Consider the following 27257-nt stretch of genomic DNA (forward strand, 5'->3'; position numbering starts at 1 on the left):
GCTTGCTGCCACCCGGTGCCCAGCTGGCAGCAGGAATCCCCGCCTCCCGCCGCTCCCATTGGCGCGACGGCCGGCGCTCGGATGCCCCATTGGACGCCCGCCCCGTCCATCTGCCCGGTGGGCGGGGAGAGGCGCTTCGCCGCGCAAAGCCTCTCGGGACTGGTAGTTCTTTGCGGGCAAGGTGCCCGGGCGCCCCCTGGGGCGGGAGAAGGCGGCCGGGCGGGGGTCCCCCGGGATGGATCTGGGGCCATCGCAGCAGCGGAGCCTCCAAGGGTCCCTTTTTCCCAGGGACACTCCCTGTTCCTGATTGCATCCGGAATAGGAATAGTAATAATAATAATAATAATAATAGTAATAATAATAATAATAATAATAATAATAGTAATAATAATAGTAATAATAGTAATAAATGTCCCGCTTAGGTCGTCCCTGTTTGCACCGGAGGAATGTTGGAGGGGATGGAGTCGTCCGACCCCCCAAGCCCTCCAAAGGCAGCCCTGCAGAGGGAGGGTTTTTGAAATGTTTTATGATGTTTTTATATTTTAAGTTGGAAGCAGCCCAGACTGGCTGGGGAAACCCAATCAGATACTCGGGGTATAAACAGTAAGATGATAATGATGATGATGATAAAAAATCTTCCAGTCTCAAATCTTCCATTCTTGGGCAAGGTGATTGAGCAAGTGGTTGCTGAACAACTCCAGGCACGCCTGGAAGAAGCGGACCATTTGGATCCCTTCCAGTCGGGATTCAGGCCTCATCATGGGACTGAAACTGCCTTGGTCGCACTGGTTGATGATCTCCGGCGGGCTAGGGACAAAGGTGAGAGCTGCTTCCTAGTTCTGCTGGATCTCTCAGCGGCGTTTGATACCATCGACCATGACATCCTTCTGGACCGTCTTGAGGGGCTGGGAGCTGGGGGCACTGTCATACAGTGGTTCCGCTCCTTCCTCCTGGGCCGTGTTCAGAAAGTGGTGGGGGGGGATGAGTGTTCAGACCCCTGGGCTCTCACTTGTGGGGTGCCTCAGGGTTCTGTCCTCTCCCCCATGCTTTTCAACATTTACATGCAGCCGCTGGGAGAGATCATCAGGAGGTTTGGGCTGGGTGTTCATCAGTATGCGGATGATACCCAGCTCTACCTCTCTTTTAAATCAGAACCAGTGAAGGCGGTGAAGGTCCTGTGTGAGTTCTGGAGGCGGTTGGAGGATGGATGACGGCTAACAGATTGAGGTTGAATCCTGACAAGACAGAAGTACTGTTTTTGGGGGACAGGAGGCGGGCAGGTGTGGAGGATTCCCTGGTCCTGAATGGGGTACCTGTGCCCCTTAAGGACCAGGTGCGCAGCCTGGGAGTCATTTTGGACTCACAGCTGTCCATGGAGGCACAGGTCAAATCTGTATCCAGGGCAGCTGTTTACCAGCTCCATCTGGTACGTAGGCTGAGCCCCAATCTGCCTGTGGACTGCCTCTCCAGAGTGGTGCATGCTCTGGTTATCTCCCGCTTGGACTACTGCATTGCGCTCTACGTGGGGCTACCTTTGAAGGTGACCCAGAAACTACAACTAATCCAGAATGTGGCAGCTAGACTGGTGACTGGGAGTGGCCGCCGAGACCATATAACACCGGTCTTGAAAGACCTACATTGGCTCCCAGTACGTTTTCGAGCACAATTCAAAGTGTTGGTGCTGACCTTGAAAGCCCTAAATGGCCTCGGTCCTGTATACCTGAAGGAGCGTCTCCACCTCCATCGTTCTACCCAGACACTGAGGTCCAGCTCCGAGGGCCTTCTGGCGGTTCCCTCCCTGCGAGAAGCCAAGTTACAGGGAACCAGGCAGAGGGCCTTCTCAGTGGTAGCGCCCACCCTGTGGAACGCCCTCCCATCAGATGTCAAAGCGATAAACAACTACCTGACATTCAGAAGACATCTGAAGGCAGCCCTGTTCAGGGAAGTTTTTAATATGTGACATTTTAGTGTATTTTTCATCTTTGTTGGAAGCCGCCCAGAGTGGCTGGGGAAACCCAGCCAGATGGGCGGGGTACAAATATATTATTATTATTATTATTATTATTATTATTATTATTATTATATCCCGTTGAGGGAATAGCACACAGACTAAGGTTACCAGATTTTTTTCAATGAATCTGGGGACACTTTTCAACTTCAATGGATTTTGTATGGGAAATGATTTGTAAATCCGGGGACTGTCCCCGGGAAACGGGGTTGTCTGGTAACCTTAACCTAGACACCGATAATGCCAGGGTTGGAGGGACAGTTGAAAACCAGCCAGATGGGCAGGATATAACAACAACAACAACAACAACAACAACAACAACAACAACAACAACAACAAGAAGATATGGCCTTTCCTCCTCCTCCTCCTCCTCCTCCTCCTCCTCCTCCTCCTCCTCCTCCTTTTTGTTTTATTTAGGGCGTCTCTATCTTCATCAGAGAAATGTTGGAGGGTATGTTGCATCAAGCCAGGCGGTGACCAGTCATCCACCCCAAACCATCACAGCTGGTCCAGGTTGCCACTACCAGTTCCAGGGAATCGCAGGATGGAAGAGGCGCTTGCAGGCGTCTCCTACACTTGTGAATACCAGAACTAACATACTCAGTTATGTATTTCTGAGTAAACATGCGCACAGTCAGGCTTCTTTGGAAGAAGAAGAGGCGTTTGGATTTGATATCCCACTTTATCACTACCTGAAGGAGTCTCAAAGCGGCTGACATTCTCCTGTCCCTTCCTCCCCCACAACAAACACTCTGTGAGGTGAGTGGGGCTGAGAGACTTCAGAGAAGTGTGACTGGACCAAGGTCACCCAGCAGCTTCATGTGGAGGAGCGGAGACGCGAACCCGGTTCCCCAGATTACGAGACTACCGCTCTGAACCACTACACCACACTGGCTATTATGTGACCCTCAAATAATCCTGGTTATCGCTACCTTGTGTATGTGCATTGAAATCATGTCTTAATGCAAGAAGTCAGGGAAAGGCAAGTTGTTGTTGAGTCGTTTAGTGGTGTCCGCCTCTTCGTGACCCCCTGGACCAGAGCACGCCAGGCCCTCCTGTCTTCCACTGCCTCCCGCAGTTTGGTCAAACTCATGCTGGTAGCTTCGAGAACACTGTCCCACCATCTCATCCTCTGTCCTCCCCTTCTCCTCTTTGTCCATGGAGTTTTCTTGGCAGGGATACTGGAGTGGCTTGCCGGTTCCTGCTCCAGGTGGATCACGTTTGGTCAAAACTCTCCACTATGACCTGTCCATCTTGGGTGGCCCTGCACAGCAGAGCTCATAGCTTCTCTGAGTTATTCAAGCCCCTTCGCCACGGCAAGGCAGTTGTGTTTGATCTTAATTGGCATAATTCCCCTTTAAGGACATGACGTTGAGATGGCCACCCGCATTCACCTGCTTCCCCCACCCCTCCAGTTATTTTTTTGTCTATATAATTGTTACTGAAGATTCTCTTGGTGTACATAAGTATGTGCATTGTCTCTTTCTTCAGGTCTAATTTGCCTCATACAGGTTACAAGCCAGTTTCTGCAAATTGACTCTTGAGCAACGACCACCATTCCTCAAAAGTTCAGATGCACTCAGCTTCTTGAAAACTTGCCTGTTTTATCTGCTTGTGGACTTCCCCACCCATAACACCAGATCCCAGCCATTCTCATTTCCTCCCCCCCCCCAACTATGATGACAAAGGATTTTTTTGAGTTTGCAGTCATGCAGAAAATTAACACACAGTTAGTTGTCCTTCCTTTCCTTCTTTGCAACTGCACTCAGCTTCCTCACTGGAGCTGGGGAGAGGAAATTGAACTATTTCTTCATGGGTTTCGTTAAGGCAGCAGGGCCCCCACTCCTCTGGGGCAAGGCTCCTGTGCCTTTAAAGCTACTATTCGCCTATGCACACATCCTTGGGAGTAAGTTTGCAATCTTAATCCCACTTACCTGGGAGTAAGCCCCATAGAACCCAATAGGACTTACTTCTGAGTAGACATAGGCTTGTGCCTTTAGTCCCATTGAACTGAATGAGACTGAATGAGGTTGAATCCTAACAAGACAGAAGTACAGTGGTACCTTGGGTTAAGTACTTAATTTGTTACGGAGGTCCGTTCTTAACCTGAAACTGTTCTTAACCTGAAGCACCACTTTAGCTAATGGGGCCTCCTGTTGCTGCTGCGCCGCTGGAGCACAATTTCTGTTCTCATCCTGAAGCAAAGTTCTTAACCCGAGGTAATATTTCTGGGTTAGCAGAGTCTGTAACCTGAAGCATATGTAACCTGAAGCGTATGTAACCCGAGGTACCACTGTACTGTTTGGGGGGGACAGGAGGCGGGAAGGTATGGAGGACTCCCTGGTCCTGAATAGGGCAACTGTGCCCCTGAAGGACCAGGTGTGCAGCCCGGGAGTCATTTTGGACTCACAGCTGTCCATGGAGGCGCAGCTCAATTCTGTGTCCAGGGCAGCTGCTTATCAGCTCCATCTGGTATGCAGGATGAGACCCTCCCTGCCTGCGGACTGTCTTGCCAGAGTGGTGCATGCTCTGGTTATCTCCTGTTTGGACTACTGCAATGCGCTTTACGTGGGACTACCTTTCAAAGTGACCCGGAAACTGCAAATAATCCAGAATGCTGCAGCTAGACTGGGGGCAGCCGCCGAGACCATATAACACCGGTCTTGAAAGATCTACATTGGCTCCCAGTATGTTTCAGAGCACAATTCAAAGTGTTGGTGTTGACCTTTAAAGCCCTAAACAGGCTCAGCCCAGTATATCTGAAGGAGCGTGTCCACCCCCATTGTTCTGCCCGGACGCTGAGCGCTGAGCGCCGAGGGCCTTCTGGCGGTTCCCTCATTGCAAGAAGCAAAGCCACAGATGTTAACGGGAAAATCCGAGGGCTCCCTTGGACAAAAAACAAAGACACCAACCAGCATAAGTTGGAGCAAAACAGCAGCCTGTAGGCTTGGCCTTTATTGATCTGTTGCAACAGGGTGCTCCCCTCACTTGCAGGAGAGAGAAGGGACCCAGAAAAATGGTGTGCAAGGCCTTATAAAGACTTTTGAAATTGCCACCCTGTAGATCAAGACCACCCCCAGAAACACCATACATACATCACAGAAGGGGTGTAACCTAAGACCACCCCTCAGATACATCACACCTACATCACAGAAAAGGCGGTCTAAAACAGAAAATTTGAATGTTGTTTTTCTCCTGTCCTTGTTTATCTCCTGTCTGGCAGGTTACTTGATTGGATTGTCTGGCAGGTTACTTGATTGGGAGCCTGGCCAGTCTTTTGTAATGATAAATACTTAGTGCCTGGGCCAAGTCACAGGCTCACACCCTATTCATATCTTAAATGTGCCCTTAAGACAGGATTTGTGAAGGAAAAGTCAATGGGGAGACTTTTCCAGTTTGACCTTGCAGAGAAAACATTTGGGAATCAAAATGGTTCCAGGTTGGCCTTCCTGTGCTGATCTATGTATGTGCTTGGTTGGTACACTTATGAACATTACCATATATCTAAGACCATTAAATTCCTATCACACAGGGAACCAGGCAGAAGGCCTTCTCGGTGGTGGCACCCGCCCTGTGGAACCCCCTCCCACCAGATGTCAAAGAGATAAACAACTACCTGACATTTAGAAGATATCTGAAGGCAGCCCTGTTCAGGGAAGTTTTTAATGTATGACATTTTAATGTATTTTTAATCTTTGTTGGAAGCCACGCAGAATGGCTGGAGAAACCCAGCCAGATGGGAGAGACCTCTGCTTGATCCCTGGAGAGCTAGCTAGTGTAGACCAGGCTTCCTCAACCCCGGCCCTACAACTCCCATGATCCCTAGCTAGCAGGACCAGTGGTCTGGGATGATAGGAATTGTAGTCTCCAAACATCTGGAGGGCTGAGGTTGAGGAAGCCTGGTGTAGACTGGTGTAGACAATACTGAGCTAGATGGAGCAAAAGTCTGACTCAGGATAAGGCCTCTCCTATGTTTCATTGGTACCTCAAGATCCTTTCAGACTCTCTCCTGTCTCACACAGAGTTTACACATTATTCTCCTGAGCTGAGATGTGCCGGTGGGTGTAAAGGGTGCCCTGTTCCAGGGTCCAAAGGCCTCTTCCATTTAAAAGCCTTATGGAAAAAATTATCCAGGCATCCATCTATGTGGAACATCAACCACTGGCCAAGCAACTTGCCTAACAAATGTTATGGGCAGATCCCAAATTATAGCTAAGTTGGAACTGCAACAGAGCTTGCTGAGATATACTACGTAATTGTTTCGCAAAGGAGTTTGCAAAATTGCAAAGTGTTGCAACTCTTGATGGGGATGTGATAAGGAATGTAAGTGTGTATGTTTATTTATACATTTATTTATTCATTAAAAAACCTATTTTAAATATTTCAAATTAGACCAATTTTTTGTAAGTTGTACCCAACTTTACTCATCCTAATAGTAGACCAGTTTAAATCAGTGGATCCGAGTCACTTTGACTCATCCATAATGACCTCAGTGGGTTTGAGTTCAAATCACCTCTCAGCCATGAAGCTCACAGGGTGACTTTGGGGACCAGACACTGCCTCTCTCAGCCAATACTACTTCAAAGAGTTGATGTGAGGATAAAAATTGAGATGGGGAGAAGTGAGCAACCACCCTGAGCTCTTTGGAGAAAAGGCAAGGTAGGAATTGTTGTTCTTTAGTCGTTTAGTGTTGTCCGACTCTTCGTGACCCCTTGGACCAGAGCACGCCAGGCCCTCCTGTCTTCCACTGCCTCCCTCATGTTCATAGCTTCGAGAACACTGTCCCACCATCTCGTCCTCTGGCGTCCCCTTCTCCTTGTGCCCTCCATCTTTCCAGGCATCAGGGTCTTCTCCAGGGAGTCTTCTCTTCTCATGAGGTGGCCAAAGTCTTGGAGCCTCAGCTTCAGGATCTGTCCTTCCAGGGAGCACTCAGGGCTGATTTCCTTCAGAACGGAGAGGATGGATCTTCTTGCAGTCCATGGGACTCTCAAGAGTCTCCTCCAGCACCAGAATCCAAAAGCATCCATTCTTCGGCGATCAGCCTTCTTGATGGTCCAGCTCTCACTTCCATACATCACTACTGGGAAAACCATGGGTTGAACTATACCGGCCTTTGTTGGCAAGGTGATGTCTCTAATACTAATACTAATTTTTTATTATTTATACCCTGCCCATTTGGCTGGGTTTTCCCAGCCACTCGGGGCGGCTTCCAGCAAAAAATAAAAAAATATATTAAAACATGAGTCATTAAAAACTTCCCTAAACATGTATCTGAAGAAGTGTGCATGCACACGAGAGCTTATACCAAGAACAAACTCAGTTGGTCTCTAAGCTGCCACTGGACAGCACACACACACACACATATATATATATATATATATATACACACACATACACACACACACACATACACATATATATATATATATATATACACACACATACACACACACACACATACACACATATATATATATATATATATACACACACATACACACACACACACATACACACATATATATATATATATATATATATATATATATATATGTATGTATGTATGTATGTACCGGTATGTATGTAACAACAGTAATAGAATTATCAGCCTTGGCGCAACTTCCAGCAGGGACGCCCCGAAAGGGTTAACCTGCGAGCGGCCGCCTCCCCCGAGAACTACTCCTCCCGGCAGCCCCCGCGGCCCCCCTCCAATCCGGCGGCGCCTCCCAGCATGCTCGGGGCGCGGCGCCGGAGTACAAAAGGCCCCTCCTTTCCCTCGGCTCTCCTCCGCCCGGCGGCGCCCCGGCCCGCGACTACACTTCCCGTGGTGCTCCGCGCGGGGTGGACGGCGTCCGCGAGGCGAAGTTTTGGCCGGCGAGGTCATGGGGGCGGGGCGCGGGGACGCGCCGGAGGAGCCGAGCGGCGGGATGGGCGAGCGGGGAGCGGCGGCGGGGCGGCGAGCGGCGGGGGCGCCGGCGGGAGGGGGCGGCGAGCGGAGGGGCGCCGGAGACGCCGCCCACCCCCCCGAGGGCGGAGACTTCAGGTAAACTCGGCGCCCCTCAGAACCGCCGCCCTGACGGGAAACCCCCCTCCCCTCAAGAAGGCCCCCCCCATTCAGGTGGGGGGGAGGGGGCGCGGGGGGGGGGAGGAGGAGGCTGCCCTCCGCCCCAGTGACCCCCCCGTCTCCCCATTCCTCTTGGGGGGCTCTGAAGGGCAGCAAGGACACCGCCCCCCACCCACCCAGGGGCGCTGGGGGGTCGCGGGGGGCGCTGCTGCCCCTCCTCTTTGGGGGGGCGGAAGAAAGTGGGGGGCTCGACGGGGTCCCCCACGCCCGGGACCCCCAGAGCGGCCCTTACCTGCGTTGGGCGGGGGGGGGGAGGAGGAGGCTGCCCTTTGGACGGGGCGGGACCCCCCGGGGGCAGTGGGGTCTTCAGCTCCCCCCCCCCGTCTCCCCGACCGTCTTGGGGGGCTCTGAGGGCAGAAAGGACACCGCCCCCCCACCCAGGGGTGCGGGGGTCGCTGCTGCCCCTCCTCTTTGGGGGGAGGCGGAAGAAAGCGGGGGCCTCGACGGGGTCCCCCACGCCCGGGACCCCCAGAGCAGCCCTTACCTGTGGGGGGGGAGGCGGAGGGACTCACCTGTTGCCAGGCACGCGGGGAGGTTTGGGGGGTCCCTCCTCCCTTTGCACTACCTTGCGGAAGAGGTACCCCATTTCCCCGAAAGGAAGACATCCCCCGAAAATAAGACTTACTTCCAGTTTTGCCTCTGGCTGTAATATAAGGCCTCCCCCAAATATAACGCCTCCCCAATAATAAGGCAACTCTGGAATATAAGGCCCCCGAAGCTATTGGAAGGCGTTGTACCGTACACAGGTAATAAATTTCCTTTCTTTTAATAATAATAATAATTTATTTATACCCCGCGCATCTGGCTGGGCCTCCCCAGCCACTCTGGGCGGCTTCCAAAAGAATATTAAAATACTATGATACATCAAACATTAAAAGCATCCCTAAACACGGTTTCAACAATAAATGTGTACGGTATTTTTCATGGAAAAATAAGACATCCCCTAAAATAAGACCTAGCGCATCTTTGGGAGTAAAAATTAATATCAGACGCTCTTATTTTGGGGGAAACGGGGTAGGAAAAACTTGGGGGGCGGCTTATGTGATTCCACCCCATGGGTAGGCAAACTAAGACCGGGGGGGGGGGGCGGATCTGGCCCAATTGGCTTCTCAATCCGGCCTGCGGATGGTTCGGGAATCAGCGTGTTTTTACATGAGTAGAATGTGCCCTTTTATTTAAAATGCATCTCTGGGTTATTTGTGGGGCATAAGGAATTTATTCATTTTCTTCAAAATATAGTCCGGCCCCCAACAAGATCTGAGGGACAGAGGACCGGCCCCCTGCTGAAAAAGTTTGCTCACCCCTGTTCTACCCCCCTTCTCCCCCAACATCTAGTTTGGGCTAGAAACGGGTTGCTAAGATGATGGCTCTGGGGCACCCATTTCACGCCCTGGGTAAGCTCTGAGCAGAGTCGGGACCACCCCCCCCCCCGCTTCCCCCTCCTTGTGCTCCCTGCCCCCAATAAAGTAGCCGGAGTCTTCTCAAGGGGCAAAGCAGGGCAATAAAGAGGAGCAGTGAGCAGGGTGTGGCTCCTGTCACCATCCCCGCTTGGGTTCGACTTCTGACCCTGTTCTTGGCTGCTTTTCTTCCCCTTCTGCCTCCCCCCCCCCCATGGCCAGGCTGCCTATCCTGCGTGACTCACCCTCGGATTTCACATACACTTTGAGTGTCTCTGTATGTTCCCTGCAGCTGCAAACGAGCTCCCTGGAGGTGCAAACCGACTGTCACAAGGAGTTCTTGGCCATGGCCCCGGGGAAATCCCAAAACCCTGTCGAAACTGGGGAGGGGGGGGGACAGAGAAGTGAGGCCCCACAGACTGGCTGGTCAAATGTGGCCCCCACCCGCCACTGCCTTCTTTTCCCAAATGTTGCCCATCTCCTAGACTTGCTCTATCAAGAGCTAGGAGGAATGAGGGTGGCTGGGTTTGCCTCCTAAAATGGACATTTCTCCTTGAGCTACAGTCTTTTCTGGCCTTGTAAATAGAGGCAGGCAGGATCTCTGCAAAAGCCTCCCCCCCCCCAACTCTCAGCAAAGCCCCCATGTTGACTTAGGAAGGCTCAGGTGTTGGGAGGGCTTGATGCAGGCAGATTCCTTCGCATCAACCTTCCACTTTGGGGCTCTTGCTGATGGTGTAGAATAATATTTGGTTTGAGTTAGGTGTTAAATTAAGGGACATGGGTGGCGCTGTGGCTTAAACCACAAAGCCTAGGATTTGCCGATCAGAAGGTCGGTGGTTTGAATACCCGTGACGGGGTGAGCTCCTGTTGCTCGGTCCCTGCTCCTGCCCACCTAGCAGTTCGAAAGCACATCAACATGCAAGTAGATAAATAGGTACCACTCCGGTGGGAAGGTAAACGGTGTTTCCGTGCGCTGCTCTGGTTCGCCAGAAGTGGCTTAGTCATGCTGGCCACATGACCCGGAAGCTGTATGTCGGCTCCCTTGGCCAATAAAGCGAGAGGAGCGTTGCAACCCCAGAGTCGTCCGCGACTGGACCTAATGGTCAGGGGTCCCTTTACCTTTTAGGTGTTAAATTGGGATTGCAGGAGGAAGAACCCAGTAGATGCAGAGAGGCTGAGCAGTCCCTGGTGGTATATTTGCAGATAGCTATGACGTTGTCCGTTCCCCTGTGAAGATGGGCGGGGGAGCCAGGTGCCCTTGGGCCATGGAGGGCTTTTGGTGGGGCAAGTGCATCTCATTCTTGCCCCCCTCCCTTCTTCCAAGAGCATCAGAGGGTTCCCAAAGGTGACAGGGCTGGCCCTTCTCATCTTGCCTTGGGACCTGACTCCTGGCTTTGCTGACTGGGGCTGATGTGAGTTACGGTCTGAAACACTGGAGGGGGCATCAGACCAGGGTAACAGTCAGCCCAGAACATCTGTCTGGGTGAGGTTGTAGCCGGAGCAGCTGGGAAACCCCAAAGCAAAGTGTGCATCCAGCAAAAACCCATTTAGCACCTGAATACTGTTGTCTTGGACTACCTGTCCAGGTACTTCTGTTTTCTCTGGAATGTGTGTCATTACACAGCCAGTCCCTTGTGCTGAACCAGCACTTCTGCTCCTTCACTGGAACTGCATGAAAAGAGCAAGCGGTTTTAGGTAGCACCTGCATATTGATTGTCCTTCATCCCAAATCTCCGGGTCGCCTCTCAGCAGCTTCAGGTGCCTGTTGGTATGCTTGCAGAGGAGGGCTGCCTCTGAGGCTCTGCACCTGACTCGCCTGGGATGGGGTACAAAGGATGCAGACTCCGTCTAGGACTTGCAATGCAAATTGCTCCAAAACCACAAAAGTGGTCTGGGGTGTGCATGCGTCCTGAATATGTGGGATACAGCAGTTTTGCTACTACAAAGCAGGTGTAGACCTTGTGGGTACCTGGATGGAGGTATTCCAAGGAGCCTTCTTTGCACTGCCTTTACTGCCGCGGAGGGAAATGGTCATAACTAAACAGTGGCTCTAGTTGTGGGTGGAGGAAGAGGGTAGTTAGACATTGCATATTTTGAGCCATATGATTTGTGCCAAAATGGAGCTGCTTCTGGACTATTAAATGCCAAGAAGCATTCTGTTTCATAGAAAGGAGCCTCTCCAAGACCTGAGTTACTAGTCCCTAGTGATCCTGTGCATGTTAAACCTAGCTGACATTGCAGTGCCAGGGTGGGGACTAGGCTCCTTTGGCAAGGATGTGACCCAGGAGTGGGTCGCAACCTACCAGTGGAAGGCGATTAGAACCATAGAATTGTAGTGTTGGAAGAGATCCTGAGAGCCATCTAGACCAGCCCCCTTGCAATGCAGGAATCTCAGCTAGGTCGTACGCCACAGGAGGCCACCCAACTTGCATAAAAACCTCCAAGGAAGGAGATTCCACCACCTTTTGTGAGAGTCTGTTCCCTGCCATACAGCATTGTTTCGGGTAAACTGACCTACTCCACAACTTTGGATCCTGCCTGTCTTTTGAGTCACCTCAACTGGTTGCTCTACCTGTCTAAGAATCTGGACAAAAGATACCTGGCAGCAGGTCTCACCAGCTTGTGCCTCGCCTGTTTTGCAAACAGAGGTGGCAGGCACTCTCTGTCCTGTTTGCCAGCCCTGTTTTATTGAAATGGCGACACCTTGGTCTCCTTGCCTGGGGCTCAGTGCTGGGGTGGAGCAGATCCTTGGACTGGATTAGGTGCCTCACTCCCCCGCTTGCCAAAAGCTGCCTTGGAAGGAGACGTGGAGGTGGCCAGGCTGGGGACAACTGGCTCTCCAGCTGTGGCAGATAAGCAGCGGCTTATGGCACCAGGATTCCTAGGGAGCCCACAGCTGAGCAACAAATGAGTCTTCCTCGGTCCAGTATACCTGAAGGAGCGTCTCCACCCCCTTCGTTCTACCCAGATACTGAGGTTCACTGCCGAGGGCCTTCTGGCAGTTCCCTGACTGCGAGAAGCCAAGTTACAGGGAACCAGGCAGAGGGCCTTCTCGGTGGTGGTGCCTTCCCAGTGGAACGCCCTCCCACCAGGTGTCAAAGAGAAGAACAAGTACCCGACTTTTAGAAGACATCTGAAGGCAGCCCTGTTCAGGGAAGCTTTTAATGTTTAGTAGGTTATTGTATTTTAATACTTTGTTGGAAACCGCCCAGAGTGGCTGGGAAAGCCCAGCCAGTTGGGCTGGGTATAAATAATAAATAATTATATTATTATTATTATTATTCTACTCCCAGCCTGGGATTGTGGACCGTTTGTCCCTCTATCTCTGTATGGCAGTGGTAGGCAACCTAAGGCCCAGGGGCCGTATCCGGCCCAATCGCCTTCTAAATCTGGCCCACGGACGGTCCGGGAATCAGCGTGTTTTTACATGAGTAGAATGTGTGCTTTTATTTAAAATGCATCTCTGGGTTATTTGTGGGGCATAGGAATTGGTTCATATTTCCCCCCCCAAAATATAGTCCGGTCCACCACATGGTCCGAGGGACAGTGGACCGGCCCCCTGCTGAAAAATGTTGCTGACCCCTGCTGTAAGGCTTTCCCTGGCAGCAGCCTTGCAAGGATTTGGGCAAAGGCCTTTTCCCACGGAGGGGTCTCTGCCTCCCCCTGCAGATGCTTAAGGCGACTCTTGGGCAAGAATGGCTTTTGTGCCTCCTCCCTGGGGAGGCTGGCAGTTGTAGTCTGGCTGGGAGACACTTGGTTCAGCGGCCTGATCAAAAGAGCATCAAACGGTGTGGCTGCTGCAAAGCCGGAAGGAGCAAGGACTATTGTGGGGCGGAGAGAAGCTCTTCGATTGAGGTAGCAGCAGGAGGCTGGTCTCCTGCGTCTCTGCTCAAAGGGCACAAGGAATCTGAGCTGAGCTGCCACGGAGCATGGCTGACCCAGAAATGCTCCGTTGTCGGCGTTGTTTTTTTTGGGGGGGGAGGGGAACCCTTTGAACTCAGCCCCCTTCTTGCTGGGCTCTTGGGCTCTGTGTTGCAGTTCCAGCATCACAGCTCCTAAAAGCGGAAGGTGGTATTTTGAGACATTTGGGTTTTTAATACAGTTTGGGATGCAAATGGGATCTGTTCCGGAGCCCCGTTCGCATCCTGAACAGAAGACGCAACAGTGCGTCTGCGTCGGTCGCGTTTTGCCGCTTCCGTGCATGCGTGTGACGTCATTTTGACCATCTGCGCATGCGCAAGCGGCGAAACCCGGAAGTAACGTGCTCTGTTACTTCTGGGTTGCTGCAGAGCGCAACCCGAAAATACTTAGCCTGAAGCGTATTTATCCTGAGGTATGACTTTACTGGGATGTGGGTGGCGCTGTGGTCTAAAGCACAGAGCCTAGGCCTTGCTGATCAGAAGGTCGGTGGTTCGAATCCCCTTGACGGGGTGAACTCCCATTCCTCAGTCCCTGCTCCTGCCCACCTAGCAGTTCAAAAGCATGTCAAAGTGCAAGTAGATAACTAGGTACCGCTCTGGCGGGAAGGTAAACGGCGTTTCCGTGCGCTGCTCTGGTTGCCCGAAGCAGGTTAGTCATGCTGGCCTCATGACCCAGAAGCTGTACGCCGGCTCCCTCGGCCAGCAAAGTGAGATGAGCGCCGCAACCCCAGAGTCAGGCACGGCTGGACCTAAGGTCAGGGGTAAAGGTAAAGGTAAAGGGACCCCTGACCATTAGGTCCCGTCGTGGCCGACTCTGGGGTTGTGGCGCTCATCTCGCTTTATTGGCCGAGGAAACCAGCGTACAGCTTCCGGGTCATGTGGCCAGCATGACTAAGCCGCTTCTGGCGATCAAGAGCAGCGCATGGAAACGCTGTTTACCTTCCCATAGGAGCGGTACCTATTTATCTACTTGCACTTTGATGTGCTTTCGAACTGCTAGGTTGGCAGGAGCTGGGACAGAGCAATGGGAGCTCACCCCGTTGTGGGAATTCGAAATGCCAACCTTCTGATCAGCAAGTCCTGGGCTCTGTGGTTTAACCCACAGCGCCACCCACGTCCTCAGGGCTACCTTTACCTTTTTATGACTGCACTATTTCTAGTGACTCATAAGCTTTTTTGGGACCAGCAGCTCTGGGGCATGAACTTGAAAAATGTGCAGGTGAATAGAACACCAGGTTCCTCACAATATTTCGGCCCTTGGAGAACTTCGTCTAAGCTGCCACCACGGTATGTGTGTGTCTGAGGCAGTCATTGAGGCACTGATCTGCTTTTATGAGCTGTTCACTTGTGGGCAACTTCCCTAATCTTGAAGGGGTGTTTGGAATGAGCAGTGATCCATAAGGACATAAGGAGGGCCTGCTAGATCAAGCCAATGGGAGCCGATCTAGGCCAGCCTTCTGTTCTCACAGTGGCCAACCAGATGCCCTAGTTGGAAGCCTGCAAGGAGGATTCAAACACAAGATCCTTCTTCTCTCCTGTGGTTTCCAGAAACTGGCATTCAGAAGCATTTCCATCATGGCCAGGAGCAAGGGGGGATGTATTCCTAGAGCAGTCTGGTATCCTCTCCTACCTTCCTACCATTCCCACAGCCATCCATAGCTCTCTCCTCCTCCATGAATTCGTCCTGTCTTTTAACGCCACCCCTGCCTCCTGCGTAAGGGAGTTCCAGAGTTTAACTGCATTGCATGAAACATTTATGTGTCTAATTTCTCCAAGAGTCGGACACAACTAAATAGAGGCCTCAGCAATATATCGACGTAATGCCCAATACCGGGTTGAAGTCGGTTTCATAATTGTTGACCTGGTGATATTTCACAAGAGAGTGTGTGTGCATGCACGCTATGCAGAAATCACAACCATGAAGCAAGCCAATGCTTCTAGACCAGGCTTCCTCAACCTCAGCCCTCCAGATGTTTTGAGACTACAATTCCCATCATCCCTGACCACTGGTCCTGCTAGCTAGGGATCATGGGAGTTGTAGGCCAAAAACATCTGGAGGGCCGAGGTAGAGGAAGCCTGTTCTGTACACTCTTGCAGTCCCTGTTAACTCGCCTCATTTCTCCCCTGGCAGTGAATCCTAGGAGCAGGAGCCGGGAAAAATCACGTTGCGGGGAAAACTGAAGCCAGCCCATGGCTCTGCGTAGCTCCATCCTTATTTTAGATATCGGTACAGTATATCACAGTGTTTAGCTGATGATGTTGAAAACCAGACATTGCCCAGCCCTACTGCATGTGATGAATAATTTTATAAATTTGTCATGTCACCTCTTATCTTTGTGACGCTTCCCATATCAAAAAAGTGGAAGCTTGCCTAGGAGAATGTGGTTTTCTCCTGCTAGGTCGGTTCCCTTTCTGGGTGGAATGTACCCAGTGGGTGGCTGGCCTGCAGCTCAGCCAAGAGATCGAGATAAAAGGCTTATCCAAACAGATTAAGGAGCTGTGATGGATGCTCCAGCAACACCGCCTTGCTTGGGGCTTAATTCCTGGGATTAAGAAACACCCTGGGGTCAAGTAGGGGAAATGGCTCAGATTTGTGGAGGGGATGGAAGATTGTTGGGCTGGAGAATGTGGAAGAATCCCTCTTGCCACATGCACCTAATTCAGTGGTGTCCAAACTTTTTTCAAAGAGGGCCAGGTTTGATGAAGTGAAGGGCTGTGAGGGCCGACCAAAGGGCCAACCAATTTGTTGACCTTTTTTTAGGTTTGAAGTTGTTGAGGCCCCCCCCCCCCCGATTTTGCCCTGGGAATTAAACTGCAACAGGGGCCGGATAAAGCCAACCGCCAGATTAGGCCCCCATAATGGACTTTGGCCCCTTCATGGATCACTGCCTTGCCACGGCAAAGGGGCTTGAATAACTCAGAGAAGCTATGAACTATGCCAAGCAGGGCACCCAAGATGGACAGGTCATAGTGGAGAGTTTTGACCAAACGTGATCCACCTGGAGTAGGAACCGGCAAGCCACTCCAGTATCCCTGCCAAGAAAACTCCATGGACACGAGATGGTTGGACGGTGTTCTCGAAGCTACCGACATGAGTTTGACCAAATTGTGGGAGGCAGTGGAACACAGGAGTGCCTGGCGTGCTCTGGTCCAGGGGGTCACCAAGAGGCGCTTCTCCCCACCGCCAGCCTCCAAACCAGGTCGGGGAACCGAAGCCCGGGGCGCGCTTTGCAGCGCGACCCAGGCTTCGAGATGCAGGGAACTCCCGACAGGAACTCCCGCGCGCTCCCAAGGCTTGTGGAGAGCTTCCTGAAGCCTGGAGAGCGAGAGGGGTCGGTGCGCACCGACCCCTCTCACTCTCCAGGCTGTAGCGAAAGCCTGCATTCGCCCCATAGGATGCACACAGATTTCCCCTTCATTTTTTGGAGGGGGAAAAGTGCGTCCTATAGGGCAAAAAATACGGTTCGTTTTTATTGAAATTTTATTGATGGTAGCTGCCCTGAGCCCGGCTCTGGCCAGGGAGGGTGGGATATAAATAAAACTACTACTTCTCCTCCTCCTCCTCCTCCTCCTCCTCCTCCTTCTTCTTCTTCTTCTTCTTTGTCCAGGATCCTGAACTCACAGTGGCCAACCAGGTGCCCCTACGGGAAATCCTCAGGCAGGATCCAAGGACAAGAGCCCCCTCCTCTCTCAAGGTTCTCAGCGACTGCGAGGGCAGAGCACAGCTTCTCTGGATAATAGTTATTGAGAGCCAAATCATAGAATCTGAGTTGGAAGCCACTAGGGCTGGGCAACACCTGCTTTCCAAGCATTGTGATATACAGTGGTACCTTGGTTTAGGAGCTTTTTCCGTTCCGGAAGTCCGTTCTTAAACCAAAACCATTCTTAAACTGAGGCACACTTTCCCTAATGAGACCTCCTACTCCTGGTGCCAGTCCACCGTTCGGATTCTGTTCTTAGGCCGAGGTTAAGTTCTCAAACCGGGACACTATTTCCGGTTTGGCGGAGTTCGTAAACCGAATCGTTCTTAAACAGAAGTGTTCCAACAATATCTCACAATGTCTGAAATAAGGATGGAGCTCTGTAGAGGCATTCATGGTCCCCCCCCCCACCTTGTGATTTCTGCACACACATATCATGATTTGTGATATATTGCCAGGTCAAAAATTATGCAACCAATATCATGATATGGACTTCAAACCAGTTTTTTGGATGATACTGCATTGGCCTGAATATAAGCCTCACTTTCTCCCCCAAATTCTGACCGTGAAAAGTTAAACTGTGGCTTAAATTCGCGACCTTACAAAAATTGGCTTTTGCGATATCGCTTCTGAAACAGACATACGGTAAAATGGAATGGGTGAGAGTGCCTGCGGAATTTTGAGGGAGCGGCTTATATTCGGGTATTGTCTTTTTTTCTCTCTCCCCCCCCCCCCCAATTTTAAAGGTGCGGCTTATATTCGGGCCAATACGGTATATCGCCCAGCTCTGGAACATTGCAACCCCCTGCGATGCAAGAATCTCAGCTGCAGCATCCATGACAGGTGGCAATCAAGCCTCTGCTGAAAAACCTCCAAGGAAGGAGAGGTCCACAGCCTCTCCTCCATGACCTGGTCTAACCTCCTTTTGAAGCCCTCCCAAGTTGGTGGCCCTCGCCGCCTCCTGTGGAGCAGCCCCCCCTCTGCAAAACCCCCGGTTCCTCCCAGATGCTTTGACTCCCAATTCCCATCCGCCCCAGTCAGCACTGGGGAGAAGCCACAGAAGGTTTTGGGCATGCGTGCTTTGGGGTGCGAATGTGGCTGTGCATTAACCTCTTCTCCCTGCCTGCGTCTAGGGCCGGCCTGCTTCTGCCCCTGCTTCCTCTAACCTCTCCATCCTTCCTTTCTTCCTCCTTCCCTCCCAGATGCCACAGACTTCAGGATTCCCTGCTGAGCTCCGCCAGTGGCTACAGCAACTACCGGGGTATATTGAACTGGTGTGTTGTCATGCTGGTGAGTAGCAAGAGTTTGCCCCTCTGCCCTTGCCCTCCTGCCTTGAGGCTGCTTGGCACCCTGTGCCAGGTCTCTCGCTGCACCTCTGCCCTCCTGAGTCTCCCGGCGGTGGCAGCAGCAGCTGCCAATCTCCAGATAGAGGCACCCGGATCCCTTCCCTGCAGAGGAGCTGGCCAGGAGCCAGGCAGACTGACACACTCCAGGGGCAAGGAGGCCGTTGTGGCCTTCCCTGATGGCACAGAAGGGATATTGTGGTGTCGATAGGCCGGCAATCTGGTCCCGGGATGCTGGCTCGTGGGGTAATAATAATAATAATAATAATAATTTTATTTATACCCTACCCACCTGGCTGAGTTTCCCCAGCCACTCTGGGCGGCTTCCAATCGAGTGTTAAAAACAATACAGCATTAATTATTAAAAACTTCCCTAAACAGGGCTGCTGTCAGACGTCTTTTAAAGATAGGATAGCTGCTTATTTCCTTGACATCTGAAGGGAGGGCGTTCCACAGGGTGGGCGCCACCACCGAGAAGGCCCTCTGTCTGGTTCCCTGTATCCTCACTTCTCGCAAAAAGTGAAGTGAAGCTGCGTGCCTTTGCTGGGGGAGGAGGCCTTAATCAGCCTGGGCAAAATGCTTGAACAAATCATGAGGCGAGATAACCCTCCTTCTTCTGGCTGCTTAACTCTTGGCTAGCATGGGGTCTGAGCTTTAATAATAATAATAATAATAATAATAATAATAATTTATTTGTATTCCGCCCACCTGGCTGAGTTTCCCCAGCCACTCTGGGCGGCTTCCAATCGAGTGTTAAAAACAATGCAGCATTAAAGTATTAAAAACTTCCCTAAACAAGGCTGCCTTCAGATGTCTTTAAAGATAAGATAGCTGCTTATTTCCTTCACATCTGAAGGAAGGGCTTTCCACAGGGCGGGTGCCACTACTGAGAAGGCCCTCTATCTGGTTCCCGGTAACCTCGCTTCTCGCAATGAGGGAACCGCCAGAAGGCCCTCGGAGCTGTCCGGGCGGAACGATGGGGGGTGGATACTCTCCAGCTAATCAAGCAATCAAGTCAGTGGAGACATGCTCCATCCATCCGAAGAGAGCCTCCAAGTTCAGAGGCAGTGTACCTGTGAATATGAGGTGCTGGGGCGTGCACACACACACATGCCTGAGGGATGCCCAGTCTCAAATCTTCCATTCTTGGGCAAGGTGATTGAGCGAGGGGACTTCCGGGTCAGCGCGATCTGGTTAATGGCGGATTCCCTCCGAGCTCCGGAGGGAATCGGCTCTGCTGAAGACGGGTCTTGCCGTGCCGGCGACACGGGGACCCTCAGAAACTGCAGGCGCGGAAGCCTGCGGACTTGGTGACTCGGTGGGCACCTTAAGCGCCCTCCCCGACCCACGAAGAGCCTTTTTAAAGGCTACGGAGAGGGTACGGAGAGTGGCGTGGTGCTGAGAGTAGACCGCTACTTCAGTGGAGCGAAGCCGCGAGCCATGGCCGGTGAGCGCTGACTTTCTTCCCAAAATTCGGACTGGATAACAAATAACCCGTGAGTAGTGGAATCGGGACTTTAAAAAATTTTACCTTTTGAATTCGGTACGATCGGGGGATGTGCTAAAAGGAAGTCCGCACCCCCTCTACTTACAGACGATTTAAAGCAAGGAACGGAGAATTAAGGCGGAAAGACTACTATTTTTTTTGACTTAAAAGTTTTCATAAATTTGATAGAAGAAGTTTTTGTGCTGGAGAGAAAGGGAGGAACTTTGGAACTTTGTGTGTAATCCCCGCCCCCCAAACCCGGGAGTGTACTGTTTGTGTGCCGGAGGAAAAAGTGAAAGGAGTTTGACAGCTGTCAAAGGAGCTGTCAAACGGGTGGACAAAGTTAAGAATCTTGTTATTTAATAACTCTCTGAATTAAAGGTGATACATTTGAACTGAGGTGGTTGGAAATAAAGTAGTGATAATAACAAAGTAACAGATTGTTGGAAAAGAACTACCAAGTAACTGAAAGCCCCCTAGGGGGAATCAGTGACACTACAATGGCTGCAGAGGGAAAATTACTGGCGGAGATAGAGAAAATGTTCTTTCTCGTGGGAATCCTGCAAGAGCAGAGTATGGCTATGAGCAAAGCACTTACGACCTTGAATTCTAAAACAAACAACTCTGCTGAATGTATAAAGGATATGACTGATAAAAAACCTGCAGCTGAGCAGGAAGAGATGCTCTTGGAATTGACAGAGAGGAAAGAAGGAGTGCAGACACTACAAGTGGAAAACACCAATCAGGAGTCCACACTGTTAGAGTATGAGCAAGACGACCTTTGGATTACAAATCTGCGAAAGATGAGAAAGAAGAAGAGGGAAGTCCCTGGAGTACTTGGAACATTAAAACCAAAAAGAATAAAGCAACACGATTGGGACTTCCCTCTTGAGTATGGAAAAGTAGCCGACCTTTCGCAGCAACCACTTTTAAACACTCTGGATGGAAGATTTTTTGATGTGACTCTGACTGAACTCCTTCGGGGTCCCAGGATCAACAAAAAGGACTACCAATATAATTGGCAGAGAGGGACTAACAGAGAATTAAAGGCCTCGGACATGAGGAATCCGGACTAAGAACTATTTTTTGTTTGTTTTTTGGACATTTATTTGGGAAGGGACAGAAACCGGGGCAGGGAGGGGGGAGAGAATAGAATTTTAAAATGTTACGATTTGCTTATTTGGTTAATGTGACCTATAATCAATATAATAAAGGGAAAAATTTGTGGAAGGGAAGTTAGATCGACCTTAAAAAAAAAAAAAAGAAATTAATGATTATAAGAGAATTGGATAAGTTGAATATAGACAAATAAAAAGAATTAAGTTTTAAAAGTAATATTAATATGTTTAAGAGGTTAGGTAAGAACTTGCTGAATTAATTATTGGAATTGGGATGTAAGAAGAGGGGGTGGGGGGAAGTCAATGAAAGAGGGTCAAGAAAATTAGGGTATGAAATTGTACTTGTTTGTTTTGGTCTTTTTGTGTGTGTTGTTATAAAATGTAAAAACCTAATAAAAATTATTTAAAAAAAAAAAAAGGTGATTGAGCGAGTGGTTGCTGAAGAACTCCAGGCACGCCTGGAAGAAGCGGACCATTTGGATCCCTTCCAGTCGGGATTCAGGCCTCATCATGGGACTGAAACTGCCTTGGTCGCACTGGTTGATGATCTCCGGCGGGCTAGGGACAAAGGTGAGAGCTGCTTCCTAGTTCTGCTGGATCTCTCAGCAGCGTTTGACACCATCGACCATAACATCCTTCTGGACCGTCTTGAGGGGCTGGGAGCTGGGGGCACTGTCCTACAGTGGTTCCGCTCCTTCCTCCTGGGCCGTGTTCAGAAAGTGGTGGGGGGGGGATGAGTGTTCAGACCCCTGGGCTCTCACTTGTGGGGTGCCTCAGGGTTCTGTCCTCAGCATTTTGGACTCACAGCTGTCCATGGAGGCACAGGTCAAATCTGTGTCTAGGGCAGCTGTTTACCAGCTCCATCTGGTACGTAGGCTGAGACCCTATCTGCCTGTGGACTGCCTCGCCAGAGTGGTGCATGCTCTGGTTATCTCCCGCTTGGACTACTGCAATGCGCTCTACGTGGGGCTACCTTTGAAGGTGACCCGGAAACTACAACTAATCCAGAATGCGGCAGCTAGACTGGTGACTGGGAGTGGCCGCCGAGACCACATAACACCAGTCTTGAAAGACCTACATTGACTCCCAGTACGTTTCCGAGCACAATTCAAAGTGTTGGTGCTGACCTTTAAAGCCCTAAATGGCCTCGGTCCAGTATACCTGAAGGAGCGTCTCCACCCCCATCGTTCTGCCCAGACACTGAGGTCCAGCGCCAAGGGCCTTCTGGCGGTTCCCTCATTGCGAGAAGCCAAGTTACAGGGAACCAGGCAGAGGGCCTTCTCAGTGGTAGCGCCCTCCCTGTGGAACGCCCTCCCACCAGATGTCGAAGAGAACAACAACTACCAGACTTTTAGAAGACATCTGAAGACGGCCCTCTTTAGGGAGGCTTTTAATTTTTGATGTAGTACAGTATTTTAATAATTTTTTGGGAAGCCGCCCATTGTGGCTGGGGAAGCCCAGCCAGATGGGCGGGTTATAAATAATAAATTATTATTATTATTATTATTATTATTATTATTATTATTATTATGTCTCTGCCTTCATGCTGACTTTGTGGGCTGCCTGGAGCACTTGGGGTTGCGATGGAAACGGGGTAGTCTGGTCCAGTACGTTCCTCTAATAATAACAGTGATGCTAATAATTTTATTATTTATGCCCTGCCCATCTGGCTGGGTTGCCGCAGCCACTCTGGGTAAGGGGCAGCCCCAGCAGAAACTGGTCTTGCCAAGGTGCACAGAGGCATTGGCTAAGCCTGGAGTTAGTCTGTGAAACTGAGCAGGCAGGACTTGAAAAGGAAGACAGGCAGCCTGTCTGTTCTTTTGCTTTGATGCTACTCCTCCAACACTCTTGGGTGGGGGCGGCCTTGGTGCTTGGCTGGCTCTGCACCTGCTGCCCAGGCGAGGAGAGGCAATGGCAGCAGCTGGCACGTACCCCAGAGCGCTCTCTGGCCCCGCTAGCCACTGGGCTCCACTCTGAGGCTGCCCTGCCCTGCCAGGATAGAAAGCTATGTGATACTTCCAGGAAAGGCTCAACTTCCAGACTGGGGTGTTTATGGAAAATTAGCTTTCAGTGTCTCTTCTCTCCCACCCTGCAACTCCACTTACCCTCTTTGTGTAGGGGGCTTTCCAGTTTCAACCCCCAAACCTTTCTGCTTTGGGTTCAGCTGGAGCCAGCATGTCAGGGGCCAATCCCAAAAAGGCCCCGCTCTTTGAACTGCCGTCTGTGCATCCCCATCCCTATCCAGCTTCTTCCTGAAGCCCCCCTTTGCTGAAGTACCACCCTCCCACACTTCCTAAGGGGAAAACTGCGGCTTGTGGGCCTCCTGCTATGCCCCCTCCTTGTTGTGGGGTGCTAGGCAGGGGGGAGAAGACTTCCTTCCCCTGCATGTCATGTTAAGGGTGGGCTGGGTGGAAGAAATGCTCCCTTTTTCCTCCAAGGCAGCCCGGATGTTGTTTAAGCTCCCCTCGGTCCATCTGTCCCCAGTGGAGGAGAGGTGAGCTGAAGAGCGCAGCAGGAGGGTGGTGTTGAAAGAGGCAGGGCAGGGCCCCCCCCCCCTTGCAGAGTCCCTTCCACCTTTGCTCCCCACGGCCTTTGCTCCCGGGACTTAACCTTGCTCACCCTCGATTGGGAAATCAGGAAGCAGGCAGGCTTGTGGTTTAGCAACATGCCTCCCTATCTTTCCATCTCTTTCCTTGTCCTCCTCCTCTGTGGCAACTGCTCAGGGTGAAACTCGCCCACATGGGCTGGAAGGCATGTGGCAAGACGGCGTGGCTTGTCCTGCTGCCCATCCCACCGCAAAATAATGATATTAAGTTAATTAATTTTATCCTGTCCTTCCGACACTCTGGATGGCTTCCAATAAAATATAAAAACAGTAGAACATTGAGAACTTCCATAAGGATGTGAGCTGACATTGCAGAATGGAGATTAAACAAAGAAATAGTAGAAGAAGGTAAAAATAATAGAGTATTTTGAGTTTGACCTGAAAGGGGTCTGGGACGGAAGCAAGGCAGTCCTAGGGGCTTACTAATACAACAGAATGCGTATCTGAGGAAGTCGGAAGAAAGTAAAAAATTGGAAAATATTAATATTGGGAAATTGGAAAATATTTAATATTGGAAATATTAAATGAGTTAGGAAGTAAAGGGGAAAAAATAATACAAAAACCTGGAAATGTAGAAATATTACAAGATTTACGATATTTACAATATTAAAAACTATTACAAACAGCTCTCTAAGCTGCCTGACCAGTTGCCAGAATTGTAGCTCTGTTGCCCCCAGTTGCTCCCCTCCCAAACTGATCAGTCCCACAGAATCCTCTTTAGTGCTGGGGGAGGGAAGGGCCTGAGACCAGCCTCCCATTGCATTACATTTTCTCATTTGTATCCTTATTTATTTCACAAAATTTACACACCTCCAAGCGGTTCACAGAAAAGATAAAGCCATAAAAAATGGGGGTGGGGGCGAGAATTGCAATACATTAAAACGTGCAATAAGTTAAAACACTAAATCAGATTATAGTTCCTTCCAGCATTTCTAAGCATGTGGGCAGGCTTGTCTGAACAGGAAAGTTTTAGCAGAAATTCTGCGCTGAAGGCGCCTGCTGGCTATCGAGAGACAAGTTATGGCCAGTTTTTGAGATTGGGACTGGAAGGGGTTGGGGTTGGCATTTGCTGCTCACTGCTGCTGCTCACTTCTACCCCTCTTGTCTTCCAGGTCTTGAGCAATGCTCGCCTCTTCCTAGAGAACCTCCTCAAGTACGTCTTGCGCTCCTCTTCGGTTGGTGTGGGGGGCTGGCAGCAGTGGAGAGACCTCCCCTGGGATGCTACAATTCTGCCATAGCAGATCAGAGTGGATGTGACAGGCTGCCTTTGGGGGCAGGCATAGGCAAGCTCCGGTCCACCAGATGTTTGGGACTACAATTCCCATCATCCCTAGCTAACAGGACCAGTGGTTATGCTCTGCGCGGGGCTGCCCTTGAAGCTGTCCCAGAAACTCCAGCGGGTGCAGAATGCTGCAGCGAGGCTCCTCGCGGGGTCTCTGCCATGGGAGCATATTCACCCAGTGCTTTTCCAGCTGCACTGGCTCCCGGTGGAGTACAGGGTCAGATTTAAGGTGCTGGTTTTGACCTTTAAAGCCCTTCACGGCCTAGGACCCTCGTACCTACGGGACCGCCTCTCCTGTTATGCCCCACGGAGAGCCTCAAGGTCCATAAATAACAACACCCTAGTGGTCCCAGGCCCTAAGGACGTTAGATTAGCTTCAACCAGAGCCAGGGCCTTTTCAGCACTGGCTCCGGCCTAGTGGAACACTCTGCCTCATGAAACCAGGGCCCTGCAGGATCTGATTTCCTTCTGCAGGGCCTGTAAGACAGAGATATTCCGCCTGGCCTTTGGCTTGGAGCCAATTTGATTCCCTCCCCCTCTTTTCTTTTTCCTTTCTCCTCCTGTGATGAGGCTGCATTTTAATATTTTAATGTTTCAATATTTTAATTCTTGTATTTTAATCTTGTTTTTAAGTTGTAGTCATTCAACTTGTTTTTATTATTGCTTGTTAGCCGCCCTGAGCCCGGCCTTGGCTGGGGAGGGCGGGGTATAAATAAAAAATATTATTATTATTATTATTAGTCCCAAACATCTGGAGGGCCAGAGTTTGCCTATGCCGGCTTTGGAGACCTGTCTCTTGTTGCTCTCAGAAGCAACAAGGAGGGCGGCAGATCCTGGGAACTTGCGGGGGGGGGGGGAGGAGGAGGGGAGGGCTGCAGCTCAAGGGCAGAGCACCTGCTTGGCTTGCAGAAGGTTGCTGCTTCAATCCCCAGCATCTCCAGGCAGGACCGGGAGAGAGCCATGGCTGCTGGTCATTGCAGACCTGTAGGGACATAGGAAGGCACCGTCTGAGTCGGACCATGCAAGCTCAGCACTGGTGGGCTGGCAAGATGGTTTCCTGCTGCTCCAGAGTGGAGGACTCGAACCCATGGCTTCAAGGGACAAGGAGGTGCCAACTAAACATTAGGAGGCACTTTATGAGGGCCAGAGCCTTTCAGCAGCACAGAAGACGACCTCGGGAGATGGCTGACTCTCCTCCCTTGGAGGTTTTTAAACAGAGCTTGGGTGACCATCTGCCAGAGATTGTTTACAGGCGAAACTCGGAAAATTAGAATATCGTGGAAAAGTTCATTTACTTCAGTAATTCAACTTAAAAGGTGAAACTAATATATGAGATAGACTCATGACATGCAAAGCGAGGTATGTCAAGCCTTTGTTATAATTGTAGCTGTGATTCCTGCATGCCAGGGGACCCTCAGAGGGCATGACCCCCAGAGGTCCCTTCCAACTTTATGAAAAACTTTTCTCCTGCAACACAGGGCTGTAGTGATGCTAGCCAGTTCTGTCAGAGTTTGCCCATCTCTTCCAAGCCCTCTGGGTGCCTTGCCGGGGCTGGCTAAAATCTGCTGCCTTGTTTCTGAGCGGCTTCTAGTTTCTCCCTCCCCAAGTGGGGTATCCCTGGGCCTGGGGTGGCTTGATCCTGAGAGTGCCTCCTTGTCAATGCGCAGCTCAGCCGCCCAGCACGTCTCCTGGGAAGCCAAATGCCTCCCGTCGCCCTGCCCTTCTCCCAAAGGACATGGAGCCAGCAGACAGGAGAAGGCCTTCTGCATCAAGCAGGTCCTCCCATAGGGGTGTGGAACAAAGCAGCTTTCTCACCCAAGCCTCCTCCTTCCTGGGTCTGCGTTGTCCAACTGGGATGGAGAAGAGAGTGCCTCTGACCATGTGCTCCTTCCCTCCTCAGGTACGGCATCTTGGTGGACCCCATCCAGGTCATCTCCCTGTTCCTGAAAGACCCCTACAGCTGGCCTGCGCTGTGCCTTATTATCGGTGAGTCGAGTGATCTCGGCATTTGTCTTGAATTTCTCTGCGCAACCCAGCAGACGCCTGGTCTCCGCTTGGCTCCTGCCACTTGCACCTCTTGAAGAGCTTCTTGCTTAAAAAACTCCTCGCGGCCTCTGTGTCCTGCAGCTTTTGGGTCCCTGGTGCTGCTGGTCTCCTTCACCGTTCAGATCAGGGCTCTTGAGTGAGGCAATGCATGTGCATGAGAGAGAGAGAGGGGGGGGGGTTGGAGGTGGCGGGGGATGAGTGGATGGGAGTGCCTCTTCTGGGGTTCT

General features: G+C 51.0%; 1 protein-coding gene across 1 annotated transcript in view; it reads left to right on the top strand.

Annotated features, from left to right (window-relative positions):
* Positions 1-7922: 7922 nt before the first annotated feature.
* DGAT1 (diacylglycerol O-acyltransferase 1) overlaps positions 7923-27257 on the top strand; it is a 33941-nt gene continuing 14606 nt past the window's right edge. Inside the window, exons 1-4 of the mRNA XM_081874478.1 lie at positions 7923-8051; positions 18353-18440; positions 24815-24855; positions 26885-26970. Coding sequence (XP_081730604.1) covers positions 7936-8051; positions 18353-18440; positions 24815-24855; positions 26885-26970 — 331 coding nt within the window. The 5' untranslated portion in view covers positions 7923-7935. The remainder of the gene's footprint in view (positions 8052-18352; positions 18441-24814; positions 24856-26884; positions 26971-27257) is intronic.

This window comes from Podarcis erhardii, assembly GCF_964252035.2.
Source record: "Podarcis erhardii genome assembly, chromosome: 8".
Classification (NCBI taxonomy): Eukaryota; Metazoa; Chordata; class Lepidosauria; order Squamata; family Lacertidae; genus Podarcis; species Podarcis erhardii.